Raw genomic sequence first — 19,273 nt, 5'->3', positions numbered from 1 at the left:
GATGCCAATGATGAAATGGATGGTAATTATTTCAAGAATGCAAGTGGAGGTGAGGAACCGACAGTAAAGAAGAAGCGTAAAAATTTTCCTAGCTTTGTTGGATTGATATTTTGAAATCTTTACATCATTTTCTTAACAAAACTGCTCTTTTTTTGTTTGAATAATTGAAAAATTATTTTTACTTGCTAGAGACTCACCATCTTAACCAGCATGGTATAAAGATAAAAACAAAAGGTAACAAAGACACTGTAATAACAAAAAAAAAGCAAAGGATAAATCACAAGGCGAAGACTTACAAGTAAGCTTACTGTTCTTAGCTTTTCAATTGTCTTGTAATGGAGGAAAACAAGGTGTTTTAATGAAGCCTATTATTGACTCAGTGACTAATAAGTATTAAGTACTATTCCGTGAAACTGCAATTGAAAATGGAGAAAATAGTTTAACTGATAGTTTAATTTGTTTGTTACCTTAGCTCAACTGGTCATTAAATGGAGAAAATATAGTGTCTAAGTGACTAGTTTAATTGAAAATACATTGATCCTGCTTTGCCTGTTGATGAGTCAAATGATGAACTTATGAATGAGTGTTGCCATCAGACAGTCAGTAGTGAGTACCTTAGTGTATGTAGCATCAAATTCCCTTTTTATAACACTTGAGATAACTACTTCTGCATTTTTGTTTATAGGTAGACCTTGCCTCCAACCGAGGATTTGAGTGAAAAAGTCATTGTGACTTACTCATGAAGCTATTTCTTGTAAGTAATGACGTAAAATGGCTTGGAGCGCCTGATTACTTGGTAAGTCTTAAAAAAATCATATATATGTTTGTATGATAAATGCTCGCTTGGAACTAGCAAGACAATTGATTATAATCCCTTAGTTGAATCTCTTTCAGGTTGTTAAATGATAGAAATTTTCGATTAGGTAGATGCATTCCTTTGTTTATGATATGTAGAAATCTCACCTAAAGAATAAGAAAAATCAACGATGTATTGATAATTAAAACGGAGAAACATGGTCACTGATAATTCATATAGTTTTAAAGTTTTCCTATTGTAAGTAGTTAAACCAAGTTGGAGCAGTGACCAGTTGTATTCAATTACCATCTTACTAGGGTGCAACCTCTCTTTATTGTAGAATTTTATTGTAAGATGCATGGAGGAGCAGTTGGAGTTATCGCAGAGTTTATCATAAATGTAAATGGAGAAACATGGCAAGTGATGATTCATATAGCCACACACAATTTTTGTTTCGGACTAAGGCATAATTGGTATTGTTGATTGGAGCTGCGGTCTACATTTTTCCTATGATAAGTCATTGTTATTTAAGGGTGTATGTTTGTATTAGCTCAAGTATAACTGACATGTCTTCTGTTAATATGCCAAAAAAGTTTTAGAACACATACCAAAAGATCAACATTGTGCAAGTAGTTTTAGTACTGTAAGTTATATTATAGTTAAAAAATCGACATTGTGTTCAGTTGGCTTAGAAAAAAATATTGTCATATCATTATCTTAATTTTTTTATATGTATTATTTGACAAAAATTCTCTATTAAGTCCAAATTTATGCAGAACTGATCTATTGAGGTTGCGCAAAAAGCTAACACGATTTTGTTTGGATACGAGCACATGCCTTACTTGTTTGAGAGCTACAAAGTGGTTACTAAGCGTATATTCTCAAAATACTATCTCGTCCTTTTGTAATTACGTTGTGATTCCTTCAAATTTTAGTCCTTTTACATTTTATATCAATATCTCAGTTATATGAAAGGAATTCATTGCAATTATTGATTCTTATGTCTTGCAATTACGTTGGAAACAAGTGGTCATGCTTATACTTCTATTTGCATGTAGTCATGTGTTTAGCTATGTCCTGCATCTTGCATGACTTAATAGTTATTATTGTGTCCTAGCTGGTCTGATGAAGTTAAAAGAGATAGAAATAATGCTAGGAGGATTGATGAAAGATTTTCTGTAAATAGGCAAAAAAGGATGCTAGTTGTGTTCTTTTCTTATTCAAACAAAATTTTTTTTTAGAAAAGATGAAGAAGCTATTTTCATAAACGAATAAACTGAGTTTGCACTAACAAAGTAGTTAGTCAAATTGAGGTTGGAAATGTTCAAAAAGAGGTAAATGAAAAAGCAGTTCAAGCGAACACTTCCGAGAAAAGCTATCAAGCAAACGCCACCGAAGTGAAGAAAGCAAATGGTAGCACAATTAAACTCAATTAAAATTCTTCGTAGAGACTTGCAATTTTAGGAGTAAATAGGCGGGACACTAACAACAAAAGAAAAAGGGAAGAAATTAAATTCTTTATATAAACATTAGAAAAAACAACAAGTTAGTCTTCACTTCGGTAGCACATTTAAGGTTTATAATAAAAACATTACTCACAGTGTCGTAAGTGACAATCACGTTTTAAAGGTAAAACGTTATTGAGTGTAACATTTTATAGCTATATTTGCGTGATTGGATTCTTAAGGAACGTTACTGTGAGTAACGTTTTAGGAGTAAAACGTGACTCAAAGTCACATTATAAAACGTAACGGTGAGTAACGTTTTTAGTGTAAAACGTTACTGTGAGTAATGTTTCTCAATCTAACGCCGTCAGCAAACAACTGAATTTTTTAAAAATAAAATATATCCTAAAACGTTATTGTGGAATACGTTTATACTAGTTTTGAAAATTTTAGAAAAACGTCTTAGTTTGATGAATTGCTTTAAATAATGGTTTAGTTTGGTAAAAAAATTCACATAATGGATAAATCATCTCAATCTATCACTTTAACTGGAGCAAACTATAATGACCACCTTCAGTATCAAACATCAAGACAACAATCATCACCTACTTGCACAATACAACCTGGTAACTCATTTGCTTATGTTGCACAGTCTTCGTCCCAGGATCAATGGATTCTTGATTCTGGTGCTTCTGACCATATGTTTTTCTTTATTATTTTTTCTTTTTCTTACTCCCTTCTTCTTAAAAAATTCATTGTCATCTCCATTGAAGCTTCTCACTTTCAATGTCGTAGCTCCACCCCCACCCCCTCTTTTTACTATTTTTAGTTTAACTCTCATCAATTTAAAAATTATTTCTAAATAATTTTTTTTTTACATTTCAAACAATTTGATATACCCATTATATTTTAAGATATTAGTAGGTATCATTTAGTTTTGTTTATCTGAATTTCAATTAAGCTTTTCCAATTTTCAGGAAATTCATCAATTCTTTCAAAATTATAATTTATAATTTTGAAGTTATATAAGAAGGAGATAAATTAATTGATGATACCTTTAAAATTTTGATTTTTCCCAATAACTCAATAAAGTCTAGAAAACAGGTTGATTTTTTATATAAAACAAAATGCACTGAAAAAAAGGAGTTTGAATGAAGAAGAAGAAAAAGAAAAGAAAGAAAATGAAGGAGGGACTCTACTTGATGTGGGGGTGGAGTGAGAGTGGGAGGCAAAGAAGAAGAAAAAAAAAAAGAAAATGGAGAGAAGGGTAGCTTGAAAGTGAAGGTGGAAGACGAAGTATAATTTAAAATGAAATTAAAATAAGTCAGAAAGTAAGAAAGAGAGATAGAAATAAAGAAAAACTTAAAATGAAAAAATATTATATTTCAAATTAAATTAACACGTGTCATATGATGATTATGTGTGATAACATTTGCTTTTTAAAATTTGGGACAGATCGAAAAATGATGTAATAATATAAGTTCGAAATTGTTTAGGAGGCAATAGAACGTCTGCATAGTTAATGTGTATTTTTGCAAATCCGAAACAACTTCAAGTGTCACTTTTATGTCTTTTCTATTATATTTTTTATCATATACTTTACGGGTCCTTAATTTTTCACAATTCTTTTGATATATTTTAGGAATCAATATTATAAAAGTAATTAAATAATAATTTTAGAAAAAACAGTTTCGTTTATTATATAAAAAAAAAAAAAAAAAAAAACTTTTAATCAAAGGCAATTTTTTTAATAATTTTGGTTAAATACTGCGACCTGAGGTAGTGGTAAATACGATATTACCCCATTCATTTTATATAAAAAGGGAAAACTCTAATCCCCGCCTGTAGGGTTTTGGAGGTTCGTATCAGTTGAAGAAGCCGCCGCCGCCGCCGCAGAGGGGAAGATTCAGAAGAAGCTAGCAATGGTTTACCCAAACACCTACTCTTTCTTCTCGCACTTTTATGATTAATAATGTTTTGAAATTAATTTGGTGTTTTTGTATGTTGGTAATTTCAGTCGCTTGTTGCGAATGAAGAGTTTCAGCACATTCTTCGTGTGCAAAACACCAACGTCGATGGAAAGCAGAAGATCATGTTCGCCTTGACCTCCATTAAAGGTATTGGCCGTCGTTTTGCCAATATTGCCTGCAAGAAAGCCGATATCGACATGAACAAGAGGTTAGCCCTTTCAACTAGTATATTCCCAAATGCCCTTACTGTTTCTGTTTATCCTTTAAGTTAACTGTCTCGGTCATATAATCATAGTATGCATTTCACTATTCGATTTATTGATTTGTCAGAAATAGAACTTTACTGTTGTTTCTAGGTGTGTGCATTTTATCGTTTGCAGATATTATTTTGTGTATTATTTGTAGTTGATTTTTATCCTTCCATATAACACTCTGGTTGAGTGCATCTCTTGGGTTTTAATTCTCTATTAACCAATAGGCTTAGGGACATAGATGCAAAGCTGTTCCTTGTACTACTTTGAGGACTGTTAATCTGCAATTTAGTAACGAGGCATCATTGTGGTCATGATGCATGAATGAAGATGATTGATTTGTCTGTGGTGGATTGTTGGGAAGACTGATGAATTGGGAATTGTGTTCTAATAGAGAATGATTGATTTGGTTTATAACCTGGTCTATGGTGTTATTCTTCGGGACCAGGGTGACTATCTAAGAGTATTGGAGAAAGAAAGTTGTTTGTCAAAAGAATTGCTCTTTCTTATTTCCCATATTGCCTTCTCCATCTATTTTGGCAGTGATTATGAAAAAGCCCGATCTTAAGTGTTTTTTTTCCTGTTCTATGTACATGCCAGGACAACTTCTTTTTGACTTTAACATCAGTTTTAAGTTGTGATTACAGGTTCAACTGACCCCATATTTCCTTTTGTTACATTTTCTGAAAAAGAACAGTTTCAAGCTGATTGAAAATTGTTCATCCTTGTTATTCCTTTTTATTACCTCCCTCCTTTTCAATTAAAATGTCCTTTTTTACCTCCTTTTACTAATTTTGATAACACTTTAAATCTAACATTCTATAGCATGTTTAAAACCACAAGATTCATAGGCCATTTTGGTGCATTATGCATATCTTTAATTATTGACCACTGGATTAACTAATATCCCTTATTTTCATAAATTTGGTTCCTAGTCAAAACTAAAGCACTATACATTTAACGGAGGTCCAATAAAATGAAGTGGAAGCTTGAAAATATTCCTGTCCATAGTCTTTGAGATTTCTGTGTAGGTTGATTTATACCTGTAGTTTGTTGCTCACGTCATGCATTTTTCCGCCATACAAGGGTATCATGAGTTAACAGCTCTGTAAGACGTTCCCACTTTGTATTTTATCTCTTGAAATTTAATCTGAGTTCTTCTTGCTTCTCCTTTCTGTAGGGCTGGTGAACTCACTGCTGCAGAGCTTGACAGTGTCATGGTGGTTGTTGCCAATCCTCGTCAATTCAAAATCCCTGATTGGTTTTTGAACAGGCAGAAGGATTACAAGGATGGGAAGTTTTCACAAGTTACCTCTAATGCTCTTGACATGAAACTTAGGGATGATCTGGAGCGCCTGAAAAAGATCAGGTAGTTTACCCTATGCTTTTGCTGTTGAAATAATTCATTTAGCTTTTGATTAACAAAATAAAGAGAATACACACAGCATTTTGCAAATAAGGGAAACATATGGTCAAGAGTTGAAGTACCTTGTCAAAAAAGTAGTAGTAGAGTAGAAGTAATTTAAAACCTTCTTTATTTGTGCACTTCCTTTTTATCTTATTTTTTTATCCTCTGGTGATTGCAGGAATCATCGTGGTTTACGTCACTACTGGGGCCTCCGAGTTCGTGGTCAGCACACAAAGACCACTGGCCGCAGGGGAAAGACTGTTGGTGTCTCAAAAAAGCGATAAATTATCTACTTGTCAGTTCCAGTTTGTTACATGCTTTCTTTTATGCGCTGCTGGCGATATATGTCTAAGATGTTTGTTAGGGATTATGTACTGGTTATGTTTAAAATTTCTCGTTGGTGGGTTATAGTTTAATTTCTTGCTTTAGTGGCAAAAGGATTAGGTTGCTGTATGATCATGTTTTGCAGATTGTTCTTGAATTTTAAATTGAATGAGTAGTTTTTTGGATGCAATGTTTTATTTTCAACTGTTTTGAGTGAAAGGGCTGGGGTTTGAATTTTAGGAGCGGATGTATTTTCTGGGCTAGACGGAGCACTCAGAAAACTTAGGGTAGCATAATGGTAATGCTTATGGCCCCGGAACTTTAATCCAAAACATTGAAGCATGTTTGCCTGTTAGAGGGAGACTACTGAGTGCTGATAGATGCTGCTGTTCTTGACCTATATGATTTGTGAATTGTTGTTTTAGTAAAGCTGAAATTTCTGAGGAATTTTGGTTTGACTAGTGATTTGTAGTATTATCATCAAAGAGATCAAGTATTCGTGCATGCTCAATGTTGGGGATGTGAAAGGAACTCTCAAGCAGTTTGGTGGCTTAAAACATGTGAAATTCACAACATAGATGAGTGCAATTGTAAGTCTTGAGTGAGATACGCACATTTCGTACATGTTAAATATACTTTTCGTACACAGAACATTTGTAAATTCGTAATTTTAAATGAGATATACATATTGTTTATCAATTTCATACGCAAAATTTTAAGTAAACTTTGCAGGCCTTAACCAATATTTTGTATATATTTCATAAGAAAATAACTTCGGTAACATTTTGTAAACTGAAACATTTTGGTATATTTCATAAATGTGTCTAATTTTGCATAATATATATAGTTCATAAATATGGGTCTAATTTTGCATAATATATATAGTTCATAAATATGGGTCTAATTTTGCATAGTATATATAGTTGATTCTTCCCCTTCCAATATAAGGCAATTGGGCTGTTCCTTAAAAAGAGTTAAGGTTAAAAATAGCTTATGCTAGAAATATAATAAGACTCTGTAGCTGTAGTTTGCTCAATTGTGATTCGTAGCTATAGCCTATATGTTATAATGAGAAGAGAAGCAGGCGGGTTTGGGAGAGAGGAGAGATGCGAGTTGTATTTGTATATATGCAGGATAATTATATATTTTGAACTAGCATGTATTTGTATCAATGAGCACAATTGTATTAACGAATATAATTTATGTATGTGTTGTATAGTTCTATATATGTAACTAGTATGTATATGTAATAAGGAATACAATTGTATCAAGTTCAAGTGTATTGACGAAATACAATTTGTATCAACGTTGTATTTCATAACATTTGCCGTTTATATTCATGTGTATTTGTATTTGTATCATTGAAAGACAGTATTCATTTGTTGCCATGTGTATTTTGTGTGTATATATATATATATATATATATATATATATATATATGTATTTCTTGGCTTTTGTATTTGTATTTGTTGCCTTATATGTATTAGTATTAATCCGCTGTCATATGTCTTTGTAGCTCGTATCACTGAAAATGATCTATATATTTGTATCATTAACTATTAACATTTATATTTGTATAATTAATTATTACTATTTGTATTTGTTTTAAGATAGAAAAGAGGAGACGAAAGAGAGAGAGAGGGATCCAGATGAGGATTAGTTTTGTCATGATTGGTTATTAATCTTTGTCTCTTTTTGTGCATGAAGACCCCCTCCTATGAGTCATTTGGACGCCACACTTGCATTTTTGAGTTGGCTTAAGACTCGTTGTTTTTTGAATCTGCCCCATCGATCCAAAGAAGATGAGACGAAAGCTAATGTACAAGAAAGGGAAGCTATTATATCAGGCAAGGAAAGCAAAAATATTTAGGATGGGATGGAGCTGTTAAATGAAAAACATATTTCTTGAAAAAAATTTATCGACCAGTATATGCAAGTAACTTGTTCTAAAAATTCTTACATTATAATATCTAGGAATGACTATCAATGTTCCAATAAGATCACTACTAATGTCCAATATATTTATAAAATATATAAGTGGGCCCCATCACCTTCCACTTAAATACTCCATATTATATATTATTAATTACTATACTATAAATCACTACTAATATCCAATATATTTATCAAACTATATAAGTGGGTCCCACCACCTTCCACTTAAATACTACATATTATATATTAGATATTAATTACTATACTGCAAATGACTTAAATACTCCATATTATCTATTACAATAATTAACAATTATTTGACACTTTAAATTCTATCAATGCTATATAAATTAGGATAAAAAACATAACATATAATATTTAAATATATTTAAAAATAATATAAGTAATACTATACATTACAATAATTAACAGCTTAATCATTTAAAACTTATATAAAAAATTTAATTGACTCTCTAAATTCTATTGGTACCACATAAAATGGATTATATAATAAACATATATTGTTTGAAATTGACGAAAAAGAAACAATAAATTACAATAATTAATAAAAAAAATAGTCCACTCCAAAAAATCTATCAATTAACAACATATATTGTTTAAAATTGATGAAAAAGAAACTATAAATTACAATAATTAACAAAATAAATCTCTCGACTCCAGCAAATCTATCAATTAATGCCACATAAATTGGGACATGGCAAATAACATATATTATTAAAAAATTAGGTTCAAAATGTACTAAAAAATACAATAATTAACAACTTAATATATTAAAGAGACATATAAAAAATGGTTAATATTTGAAATTCTGCGTGTGCCACATAAATTAGAACAAACAAAGTAATAAATATTATTTTCATGTTTAAAAAAAATACTACAGATCACAATAGCTAAAAATTTAAAATATTTTTAAAATCATATAAAAATTTCAGTAATTTCTGAAATTCCATAATATGACATAAATTAAAATAAAAAAATAATATATATTGGGCCCCGTACTGACACGGGGTCCTATATCTAGTGTTGTAAGAACCGAAGTAAAGTTTAGAGTAACCAAATCCAATTATATAACCATCACAATCAAATTACCTTCCTTTTCCAGCTTTCAACATCAAATCAAATTAAACTTAGAAATTAAATTATACGATTGGATACAACAATTCAAGATGATTATCAACTTGCCAAATATCAAAGAAATGCTACAATGGTGAATTAACCGTTAAGTTGAAATTCAATTTTGTTATGATATTTTCAAAGTTCTGCTTATAAGTATTTTATTCGTTAAACAGTTGAAAAAAATTCATATATTGTAATTTTAATGTGGTTTATCGATAATTATCTTTATTTATGAATATATTAAAAAATTTATCAATTAATTTTGATTATTATTGTTTTTGTCACAGTCCGGTTGCACATAAACAAAATATTGTTTCAATTTCATTGAATCATCATTTTTGTTAAATTACACTTGTTACATGTGGTTGGTTACATTTATTTTAATATTTTTAGCAGTGTTTAAGAATACATTGCATACACATATATCTAATTAGCTCGTGATTTTGATAGTCCACAATTTTGTAGAATGAGTGGATTTAAATTGATTATATAATCTTTATTTAGTTTCAAAATAAAAAAGATGGTGAATAGTTTTTATATTTAAGTAAATAATTTTCAATTTTTTTTTTGGAACCCAGATAACGTGCCGCTGCTACAATCTCTGTCATAGCTTTTCTCCTTCGGGTGAATACTCTATAGTGAGCACTTTATGCACTAGGTAAACCCCTACTATGTAATAGCGTGCAGACCAATTTTCAGATTTTTGTTCCATTAGTTTTCGGGTGAGCTCACCGGAGCTTGAGCAATGAAGCCTTCCATCACCACAATGCCATGGCTGCTTCTTCTCTCTCCCCATCACCCAGTTACTGTTCACTATCAAACAATCAGTCAACAACCAAACAGCCGTCCACGCTGATGAAAATACAATTCAATGATATGAACGATAGATCAGTTTGAGAGAAGAAGAGAAAATGGAAAAATGTTATTTCAACTAACTGAAGAGTTTACAGTGCACATTGCTATATATACAATACTAACCGACTAACAAATTGTGGTCCCCACTTTCTAACTAACTACAATTAATCAACTAATCAACTACTTTAATTAATTAACTAATTCGTTAACCAATTCCAATACTCCCCCTCAAGCTGGATGTATTGAACAAGTTCAAGAATCCAAGCTTGGTAACAAGTGTATCATGTTGAATCCTTCCCAGAGCCTTAGTCAACAAATCTGCCTGTTGTTCTCTGGTAGGAATATAAGTGGTTCTGATCAGACCCTGTTGAATTTTTTCTCTAATAAAGTGACAATCGATCTCAATGTGTTTGGTACGTTCATGAAATACAGGGTTAGCAGCTATTTGAATGGCAGCCTTACTATCGCAAAAGACAGTTGCTGGCCCATGTAACTTGACTCCCAACTCGTGAAATAAATTGGCTACCCAAACGATCTCTGCAGTTAAGGTTGCCAGGCTTCTGTATTCTGCCTCAGCAGAACTCCTAGATACTGTGCTTTGTTTTTTCGACTTCCATGAAATCAAAGAATCACCAAACTTCAATAAGAAACCAGTTACAGATTTTCTAGAGTTTGGACAAGCAGCCCAGTCTGCATCACAAAAACCTGTAAGGTGAGATTTGTAAACTGAACTCAATAACAACCCCTTTCCTGGATCACTCTTGATGTACCTTACTACCCTCAATGCTGCCTCCCAATGTGACATCTTGGGTCTCTGCATGAATTGACTCAGGGATTGTACAGCAAAAGCAATATCTGGCCGTGTGTTGGTGAGGTACAATAGCTTCCCAACAAGTCGTTGATACTTGTTCACATCCATAAACAACTCATCAATGATAGTAGTACCTTGATCAAATTCAACACTCGTCAATTTCATATTGCATTCAAGTGGTGTGAGGACAGGCTTTGCAGCAGCTAGTCCTACTTCAGAAATCAGCTCCAAGGCATACTTTCTTTGGTTCATCACTATCCCCTTGCTAGATCTGATGAATTCAATGCCCAAAAAATACTTAAGTTCTCCCAAGTCCTTGATTTTGAAGTGACTATGCAACACATTCTTAGTCTCCTTTATCAAAACTGCATCATTACCTGTGATCAATAAGTCATCCACATATACAAGGATGATGACTAGGCCAGGTCCTCTTCTCTTGGTAAATAGTGAGTAGTCTAAGTGACTCTGAGTATAATCAGATGTACATAAAGCATTTGTCAACTTTGCGTTCCATTGTCTAGAAGCTTGTTTAAGTCCATATAGAGATTTAACCAACTTACAAACAAGATTCTTTCCTTGTACATTAAACCCCTTGGGCAACTCCATATACACCTCTTCAAACAAATCACCTTGCAAGAAGGCATTAAAAACATCCATTTGATATATAACCCATTGCTTAGCAGCAGCCAATGAGATTATGGACCTGACTGTAACCATTTTCACCACTGGTGAGAATGTCTCTTGATAGTCAATTCCCTCAGTTTGATTGTAACCCTTAGCAACCAATTTTGCCTTGAACCTGTCCACCTTTCCATCAGCTTGATACTTGATTTTAAAAACCCATTTGCACCCTATAACAGGCTTACCTGCTGGTAAGTGGACTAATTTCCAAGTTCCATTATCTTCTAAAGCCTTGATCTCTAGTCTCATAGCTTCGACCCACCTGTTATCCTGGACTGCCTCTTCATAGTTCCTAGGCTCCACTTCAGTGGAAAATTTTGATAGATAAGCTGCATAGCTTGAAGTAATATCCTGATAGGATATATAATTGCTAAGTGAATAGGGCTGACAAGAATCTGATACTTGTATTACATAATCTTTCATCCATATAGGTGGATGAGGTGTTCTGATGGACTGTCTAGGCTGTACAACATCAACAGGCAAATCAGCATTCTCAGCAGGCAAATCAACATTATCTACTATAGTATTTGGTATATTGGCATCAACAAGATCATTCTGAGCATCATGATGTAAATCTATATCATGCATGGGAATGTCAGGGAATGTTTCCTCCTGTAATAATGAACTTGTCCGATCTTCCAAATCATCAGTTAATGAAGTGTCAGGAAATAAGGAGAAGTTTCGAGTGACCATTTTTCGAAAAGGAAAGATGGTTTCTCTGAATGTAACATCTCTGCTAACCAATAATTTTCTTTGTTGTAAACTGTACAGAATATATCCTTTTTGAGTAGATGAGTACCCCATGAACACACATGCTTCTACTCTGGGGGATAGTTTATCAGTTTTGGGCAACCTTGTAGCATAACATAGGCATCCAAATGTCCTTAAGTGATCAAGTTTAGCCTTTACTTTGTGAAAAACCTCATATGGAGTCAAACCTTGTAATACAGTTGTTGGCAACCTATTTATCAAGTATACATCTGCTAGTACACACTCTCCACAAAATCTTAGAGGAATATTGCCTTGAAATCTAAGAGCCCTGGACACCTCAAGTATATGTCGATGTTTTCTTTCCGCAATCCCATTTTGTTGTGGGGTATATGGACAACTACTCTCATGAATTATGCCTTGTGTTTTCAACAACTCATCACATTCTTTGTTAAAAAATTCAGTTCCATTATCAGATCTCACCTTCTTAATCTGTATCTGAAACTGAGTTTTGACAAGAACAATAAAAGACTGCAAGGTTTGAAATACATCACTTTTCTGTTTAAGCAAATATACCCATGTGAGCCTAGAATGATCATCAACAATTGTCAAGAAAAATCTATATCCATTATGAGTCATCACTTTATAGGGTCCCCACACATCCAAATGGATCAAATCAAATGCACTATTACATCTAGATAGACTCAAACAAAAAGGAATTCTAGTTTGTTTAGCTAGTGGACATATAGGACATGCACTACAAACTGTATCCATATCACCAGATGACAAAGACAATTGTTTCAACACTTTAGTGGAAGGATGACCTAGTCTGTTGTGCCACAGCAACTTATTGGTTATTGCATCATCTTGTGCCATCAACATTCTTGCACTCCCTTTACCATTTGCATATGCTGGTTGGCTAGGAAGATAGTACAATCCATTCAACTCCTTACCAATCCCCTTCACCCTCCCATCGGAGAGATCCTGGAAAATAACAAACTCAGGGAAGAAATTAACTGAGCATTTCAATTGCCTTGTTATTTGTGATACTGATAGTAAGTCAAATTTGAATGCAGGAACAACTAAGACATTCTCTAATGAATCACCACCAGGCATACTAGAGTCTCCAATGTGTGTTACTGAAGTCGTTTCTCCATTTGGCAAATGTACTTTTCTTCCAATACACTATTTACTGGAATTTAATTTCTCTAATTTAGAGGTCATATGACATGTAGCCCCTGAATCTATTATCCAACTTCCTGTTTTATCATTCACAGAGAAAGCTGAATTACTAGGACTAGTCATACCTGCCATAGCCATATTTGCCATAGGTTCTTCCAGTGTTTCTGCTCCTTCCCTGTCTAGCATGTGCAGGAGTCTTTGGTATTGTCCCTGAGTAAATGTTGGATGAGCTGCCAAGGCCGATGACTTCTCTTTGTTGTATACTGGTGCAAATGCATCCATTGATGGTGTTGGATCATGTCTCACTTGATTTGCCATGCTTTGTTGTTGCTTATCATTAGTGTGTGTTCCTTGCATCTGACCGGACCCTCCTTGATCCACTCCTGGCCCAAACCTTTTCTTAAACTTCCAATCTGGTGGATAACCATTCAATCTATAACAGTTAAGCTTAACATGACCCTGCACTTTACAGTAATCACAGATCTGATCCCAATCTTTCTTTTTCTGTTGAGAATTTCTTGAGTTTCTCTGAGGATGTCCTTTGCCTGCATACAGAGCAACTGGATCCAGTGTTTCTTTTCCTGTATGAGTCCCTGCTGTTGTCCGCTGACTTTCATCTGCCATTATCATGGCATAAGCTTTGCTCACACTAGGCAAAGGATTCATCATCAGGATTTGGCTCCTGGCTTGGCTATATACCTCGTTTAGTCCCATCAGAAAAGCAAACAATCTCAAATAGGCTATGTGATCCACATAGGTTCTCGACTTCTCACAACTACATGATGGTGGTGGAACAAAAGCATCGAATTCATCCCATAGCAATCGCAATCTCGTAAAGTAACTAGATATAGTCAAATTACCTTGATGTATTGTGCAAATTTCTCTATGAAACTGATAGATCCTTGATCCATCGACCTTATCAAATCTATCCTTAAGATCTTTCCATACTGTGGCTGCATCATCTGCATACACTATACCACTAAGTAACTCCTTGGATATTGTGTTCATGATCCAAGCAAGCACAAAACAATTGCACTTTTCCCACTGTTCTTCTAGATCCAACTTGTAATCACTCCTCTTGCATGTTCCAAGCACGAATCCCAGCTTACTCTTTGCACGAAGGTTAATCAACATGGATCTGCTCCATAATGAATAGTTCTCCGTCCCTGTAAGCTGTACCGTAGTGAGCACACATCCTGGAGTATCAGATGGATGAAGGTATAGTGGATGATTTCGCTTCTTCTCGATTTCATCTAATGTCTCTACCCTAATTACAGTTTCCCCTGATTCTTCACTATTCACCATTTCAGTTGCTTCCAGAGAACTTCTTCAATGGCTGAATAACAGGATCAATCTTCACGCAGTTGAATCAAACTCGATTCTCTGCTCTGATACCATGATGAAAATACAATTCAATGATATGAACGATAGATCAGTTTGAGAGAAGAAGAGAAAATGGAAAAATGTTATTTCAACTAACTGAAGAGTTTACAGTGCACATTGCTATATATACAATACTAACCGACTAACAAATTGTGGTCCCCACTTTCTAACTAACTACAATTAATCAACTAATCAACTACTTTAATTAATTAACTAATTCGTTAACCAATTCCAATACACGCACCTCATTGGCAAGCCACCGCGCAGCCAACGAACATCAACAATCCAGCCGCCGAAACTCCTAACTCTAGCGAAGCTTAGGGAACAACTAGCAATTTGTTGGATTCGAAAGTGATTAGGGCATCATACGAAAATTTACAATTGCAAATCAAGACATTGATAAATTAGATGAAAAAACTCATACTAAATTTTAAAATATTATTATATGATTTGACTAATTGGTCTACATATGAAAACTAATATAAAAGAAAAATATTAAAACTGTAGAGAGAATAGGGATCTTTAAATCTCTAAACGATTGCATTGTAAATTCTATTGTGTTCTGCAATGAGAATAAAAATCTTCAATTTATAGATGTTCAAACTATTCCTCTAAGAAAAGAATAAACCAAAAATAAAAGAAAATTATAATTTCCTTTCAGGAAAAATTGAAGCATTTAGGATAATACTTTGATTTCCTTCGAGAAAAAAATAAATTTCAAATAAAATAAGAAAATCAGGATAAAATCCTAACAAATAGGAGCTTCGAGGTCCGTGAAACTCCGACAACCAGTCACCACAAACGACCAAATCACCACTGTGACTCTTGTAGTTTTTGCATTTTTGTTTATTTCTAAGTCTGTTATTATTGTTTTTGATAAATGTTTACTTTTATTATTTGTTGGACTGATAATATTCTATTCTTGTTTTCATTTTGGGTATTTCACCATTCTCGTACTGATTTGTTACTATTTTGATATAGCCATTGGTTGTTTTATATTCATTTTGTGCAATTTTTAATTATTGTGATTACCAATTGTGTGATATTTGAGATTTTCTTTTTTCTTAGATATTATTTTAACGTGGGAAAATGCATAAATTTACTCTTGAACTTGTCTTGAAAAATCAGTTACACGCTTAAACTATCATGACGACCTTTTACATACCTTAACTATTTAAAAATGATTTTTACCGCAAAACTGACGTGGCAAAAAATAAAAAAAGAAAAGCGCGTTTAACAGTAAATAAATTTTAAAAAATAATTAAAATCCTCTTTCTCCTACCACCCTACGTTAGGGGTGTCAAAAGAAAATGAAAAATCACCGAACCTAATCGAATCGAACCAATTTATGTTATTTTTTCAATAAAACCGTGGACGTTTATTTAAGTGTATAACCGTCCCAAACAATTGGGATGATCTTTTTAATCTATGAAAACAACAGAAATTTTTTTGAACCAAACAACCTTACATGTATGCAAATATATTTTATATATTAACAATATGTTAAATTTAATATATAAATATATTTTATGTAATAATTTTTAAATATAAATATAATCTAGGTCCTAGGCCTCTAGTGACTATAGACAACATTGGGTCTTTCCTCTTTAATTAACATTTACTTAATTAAGTTTAGAATTAAAAGATACTGTAATAGATATTCTATCGAACAATACAACAAAACATATGCAAACACTTCTATTAAATGTTTAGGATCGGAAAATACGGCAATAAAGTTTTATATTCTTGTCTTCTTGATGAAGAATTAAAATGCTTCTTCAATAACATATCTGCGAAAGAAATATTTTAATAGTAGTATATTTTGAGGTGATATTTTAAAAGTACAAAAAATTAAAAATTAATCGAACCGTACCGATACCGAAGAGAAACCGATATGATTGGGATGATTTTAAAAAATCTAATTTTGATTATATATTATAAAATAACCAAAAAATTGAGATGATATAATTTAAAAAAAATAATCGACCGAACCGTACCATTGACACCCCTACCCTACGCCCACCCCACACCTCTTCTTCTTCTTCTTTATTTTTTTCATAATTTTTTCTTACCCAATTTCCATCTACCCCACTATGCCTCTACCAAAATCCTCTCCCCCCCTAATCATATCCTATTTTAATGGTTATTCGATTTCACCATTTTCCTTATATTTGATTTTTCTCTTCGGCTTTGTTGGTGGTTGATAAAATTGATGAGTAAGTTTAAAAAATAAAATATAATGATGGATTTGTTGGTGAGGGGTAACAAAGAAGCAGGAATTGAAGGTTGTCGAGAAGGAAAAATCGATATTAACAATGGTGGTAGTGATATTTGGTGGTGGGTTTGTACCTTTTGATGGTGATGAATTTGCTTATGGGTGTCAAATTTCGTGGTGGGTCTTTATAATTTTTGTGGGGATAATGGTGATAGTATGATTTCGATTGTGAATTTGATCTTAGGTGGTGAAATTTATGGTGACTATTTCAATTTTCATGGTGAAATATATAGATTTGGTAGTAATATGGCGGTAATGATAGTGGTTTCATGGTGTGTTCATTGAAGAAGAAACAATTGAATGACGTGGAGAATTTTAGTCAAAGTTTGACATCACATTTGATGTGACAGTGACGTGACATTAATGTGGTGCAAGTGTGATACACCTTCCATTGTGAAAGCGGTGCTACACGTCTTAGGGGGTAAAAAAATTCACAATTTAGTAGCAGAGGTGTGTAATAGGTCACCGTATTAGTTTAAATGTGTAACTGACTTTTGGGGACAAGTTCAAGGGTGAATTTATACCTTTCTTATGTTAGGTATCTTCTAGTAACCATAGTATGAAGTCGTCTTTGTTAAAGAGCACTTTACATCCTATCTAAGGCTTTAATTTTCGATGCAAATTCGAATTTAGTCAGGCTCCAATGTGGATATCGAATATCGAATTAAAAAAAATATATTTTGATTTTGTGATACATGCAGTGATTATTTTGATATAAATAAAAGAGCACTTTACATCCAATTTAAGACTTTAATTTTCGGTGCAAATTAGTCAGACTCTAATGTAGATATCAAATATAGAATGAAAAAAAATAAAATTTTATTTTGTGATACATGTGGTGATTATTTTGAGAGAGAGGGGGGAGGGGGGAGGGGGGGATGATGATGATGATGATGATATCACTATAGAACTTTCTTAATATATATAGTGTTGTATTTTTTTTAATTTTTGTTGTTATTTGTGATTAATATTAAGCATATAGTTAAAATTAGTCAATTAATTTTTTTTTTTTTTATTGATTTTAGAGACCTCCCCAATTTTAAAAGATAGAAATTTTAGTTTAAGTTTATATTCATTACAAGTTAAAAATTTGGGAAAATGCATAAGTACCCCCCTAGCCTATACTCGAAATCCCAGAGACACACCTAACTTTTACTAAGGTCCTATTATCCCCCCAAACTTATTTTATATGTAATATTCTACCCCTTTTTGGCCTACGTGGCACAATCTTGTGGGCCCAGTGCATGTTGACATTTTTTTCAAGGATAGTGCCACGTAGGCCGAAAAGGGGTAGAATATTATAGATAAATTAAGTTCGGGGGGTAATAGGACCTTAGTAAAGGTTAGTTGTGTCTCTGAGATTTTGGGCATAGGCTGGGGGGTACTTATGCATTTTCCCTAAAAATTATTGTGGAAGAATTTTTTTTATCGATTTCCAAGACCTCTCATGTATATAAGACTGATTTTGTCTATGAGTTATTATTTCTTTCATTTAATTTGAATAATATTTATCCATTACTAACACTTTTACTAAGTATCTTTTTTTTTAAAAAAAATAAATTAATTCCTATCATTGTCAGTGTGACAAGATTACAAATTGGAGAAGGAGGACTAGACCTTGCCTTCTTGTGAAGGATTACACAGTTGCAATAGACAAAAAATTACACAAAGTGGCAATAGGAAGAAAATCTTCAAGGAGGATCAAAATAAATCAAACTCGGTTTCTTTCTTTTAGTCCTAAAGGAAGGAAATTGCCATCTATCTAAGTTAAAAAGACCCTTTACCTATCTCGGCAATGAGTTAGGATCAGTATAAATCTTGACACTGTTGATGGAATGGCTCATCGGCACTAGTTTATCAACCACTTTATTGGCTTGTTTGAAGCAATGATCAATCTGGATATCATATCTACAGACTAACTTCCTAATTTTCTTCAACTGTTTTTCTAATTCTCCAAGGACTGGACCAAAAATTTTGGATACAATTTTGAAGGAGAAGTGAATCCGTTTCACCAGTTATATTGTTATACCCATTGTCTATGCTAGGGCTGGCAAGGGGACGGGGACGGGGACTGGGGGACGGGACGAAGGGGGACGGGACGGGACGGGGGAC

The 19,273-nt window shown here is 33.1% G+C and overlaps 3 protein-coding genes across 4 annotated transcripts in view; 1 reads left to right on the top strand and 2 right to left on the bottom strand.

Moving 5' to 3' along the window:
- Positions 1–19,273, bottom strand: part of LOC125859461 (uncharacterized) — an 819,298-nt gene that overhangs the window by 20,743 nt on the left and 779,282 nt on the right. The gene's annotated exons all lie outside the window — the stretch shown is intronic.
- LOC125859444 (probable pectinesterase/pectinesterase inhibitor 51) overlaps positions 1–19,273 on the bottom strand; it is a 578,280-nt gene that overhangs the window by 24,964 nt on the left and 534,043 nt on the right. The window lies entirely within an intron of this gene.
- On the top strand, positions 4,033–6,384 carry LOC125859482 (40S ribosomal protein S18-like). The gene is made up of 4 exons (XM_049539250.1): positions 4,033–4,166; positions 4,259–4,419; positions 5,643–5,831; positions 6,049–6,384. Exons 1-4 carry the CDS (start codon positions 4,164–4,166, stop codon positions 6,152–6,154), a joined length of 459 nt encoding a protein of 152 aa, XP_049395207.1. The 5' UTR covers positions 4,033–4,163; the 3' UTR covers positions 6,155–6,384.

The sequence above is a fragment of the Solanum stenotomum genome, chromosome 3, assembly GCF_019186545.1.
Source record: "Solanum stenotomum isolate F172 chromosome 3, ASM1918654v1, whole genome shotgun sequence".
In the NCBI taxonomy this organism is placed as follows: Eukaryota; Viridiplantae; Streptophyta; class Magnoliopsida; order Solanales; family Solanaceae; genus Solanum; species Solanum stenotomum.
This window is presented reverse-complemented; position numbering and strand designations above follow the sequence as displayed.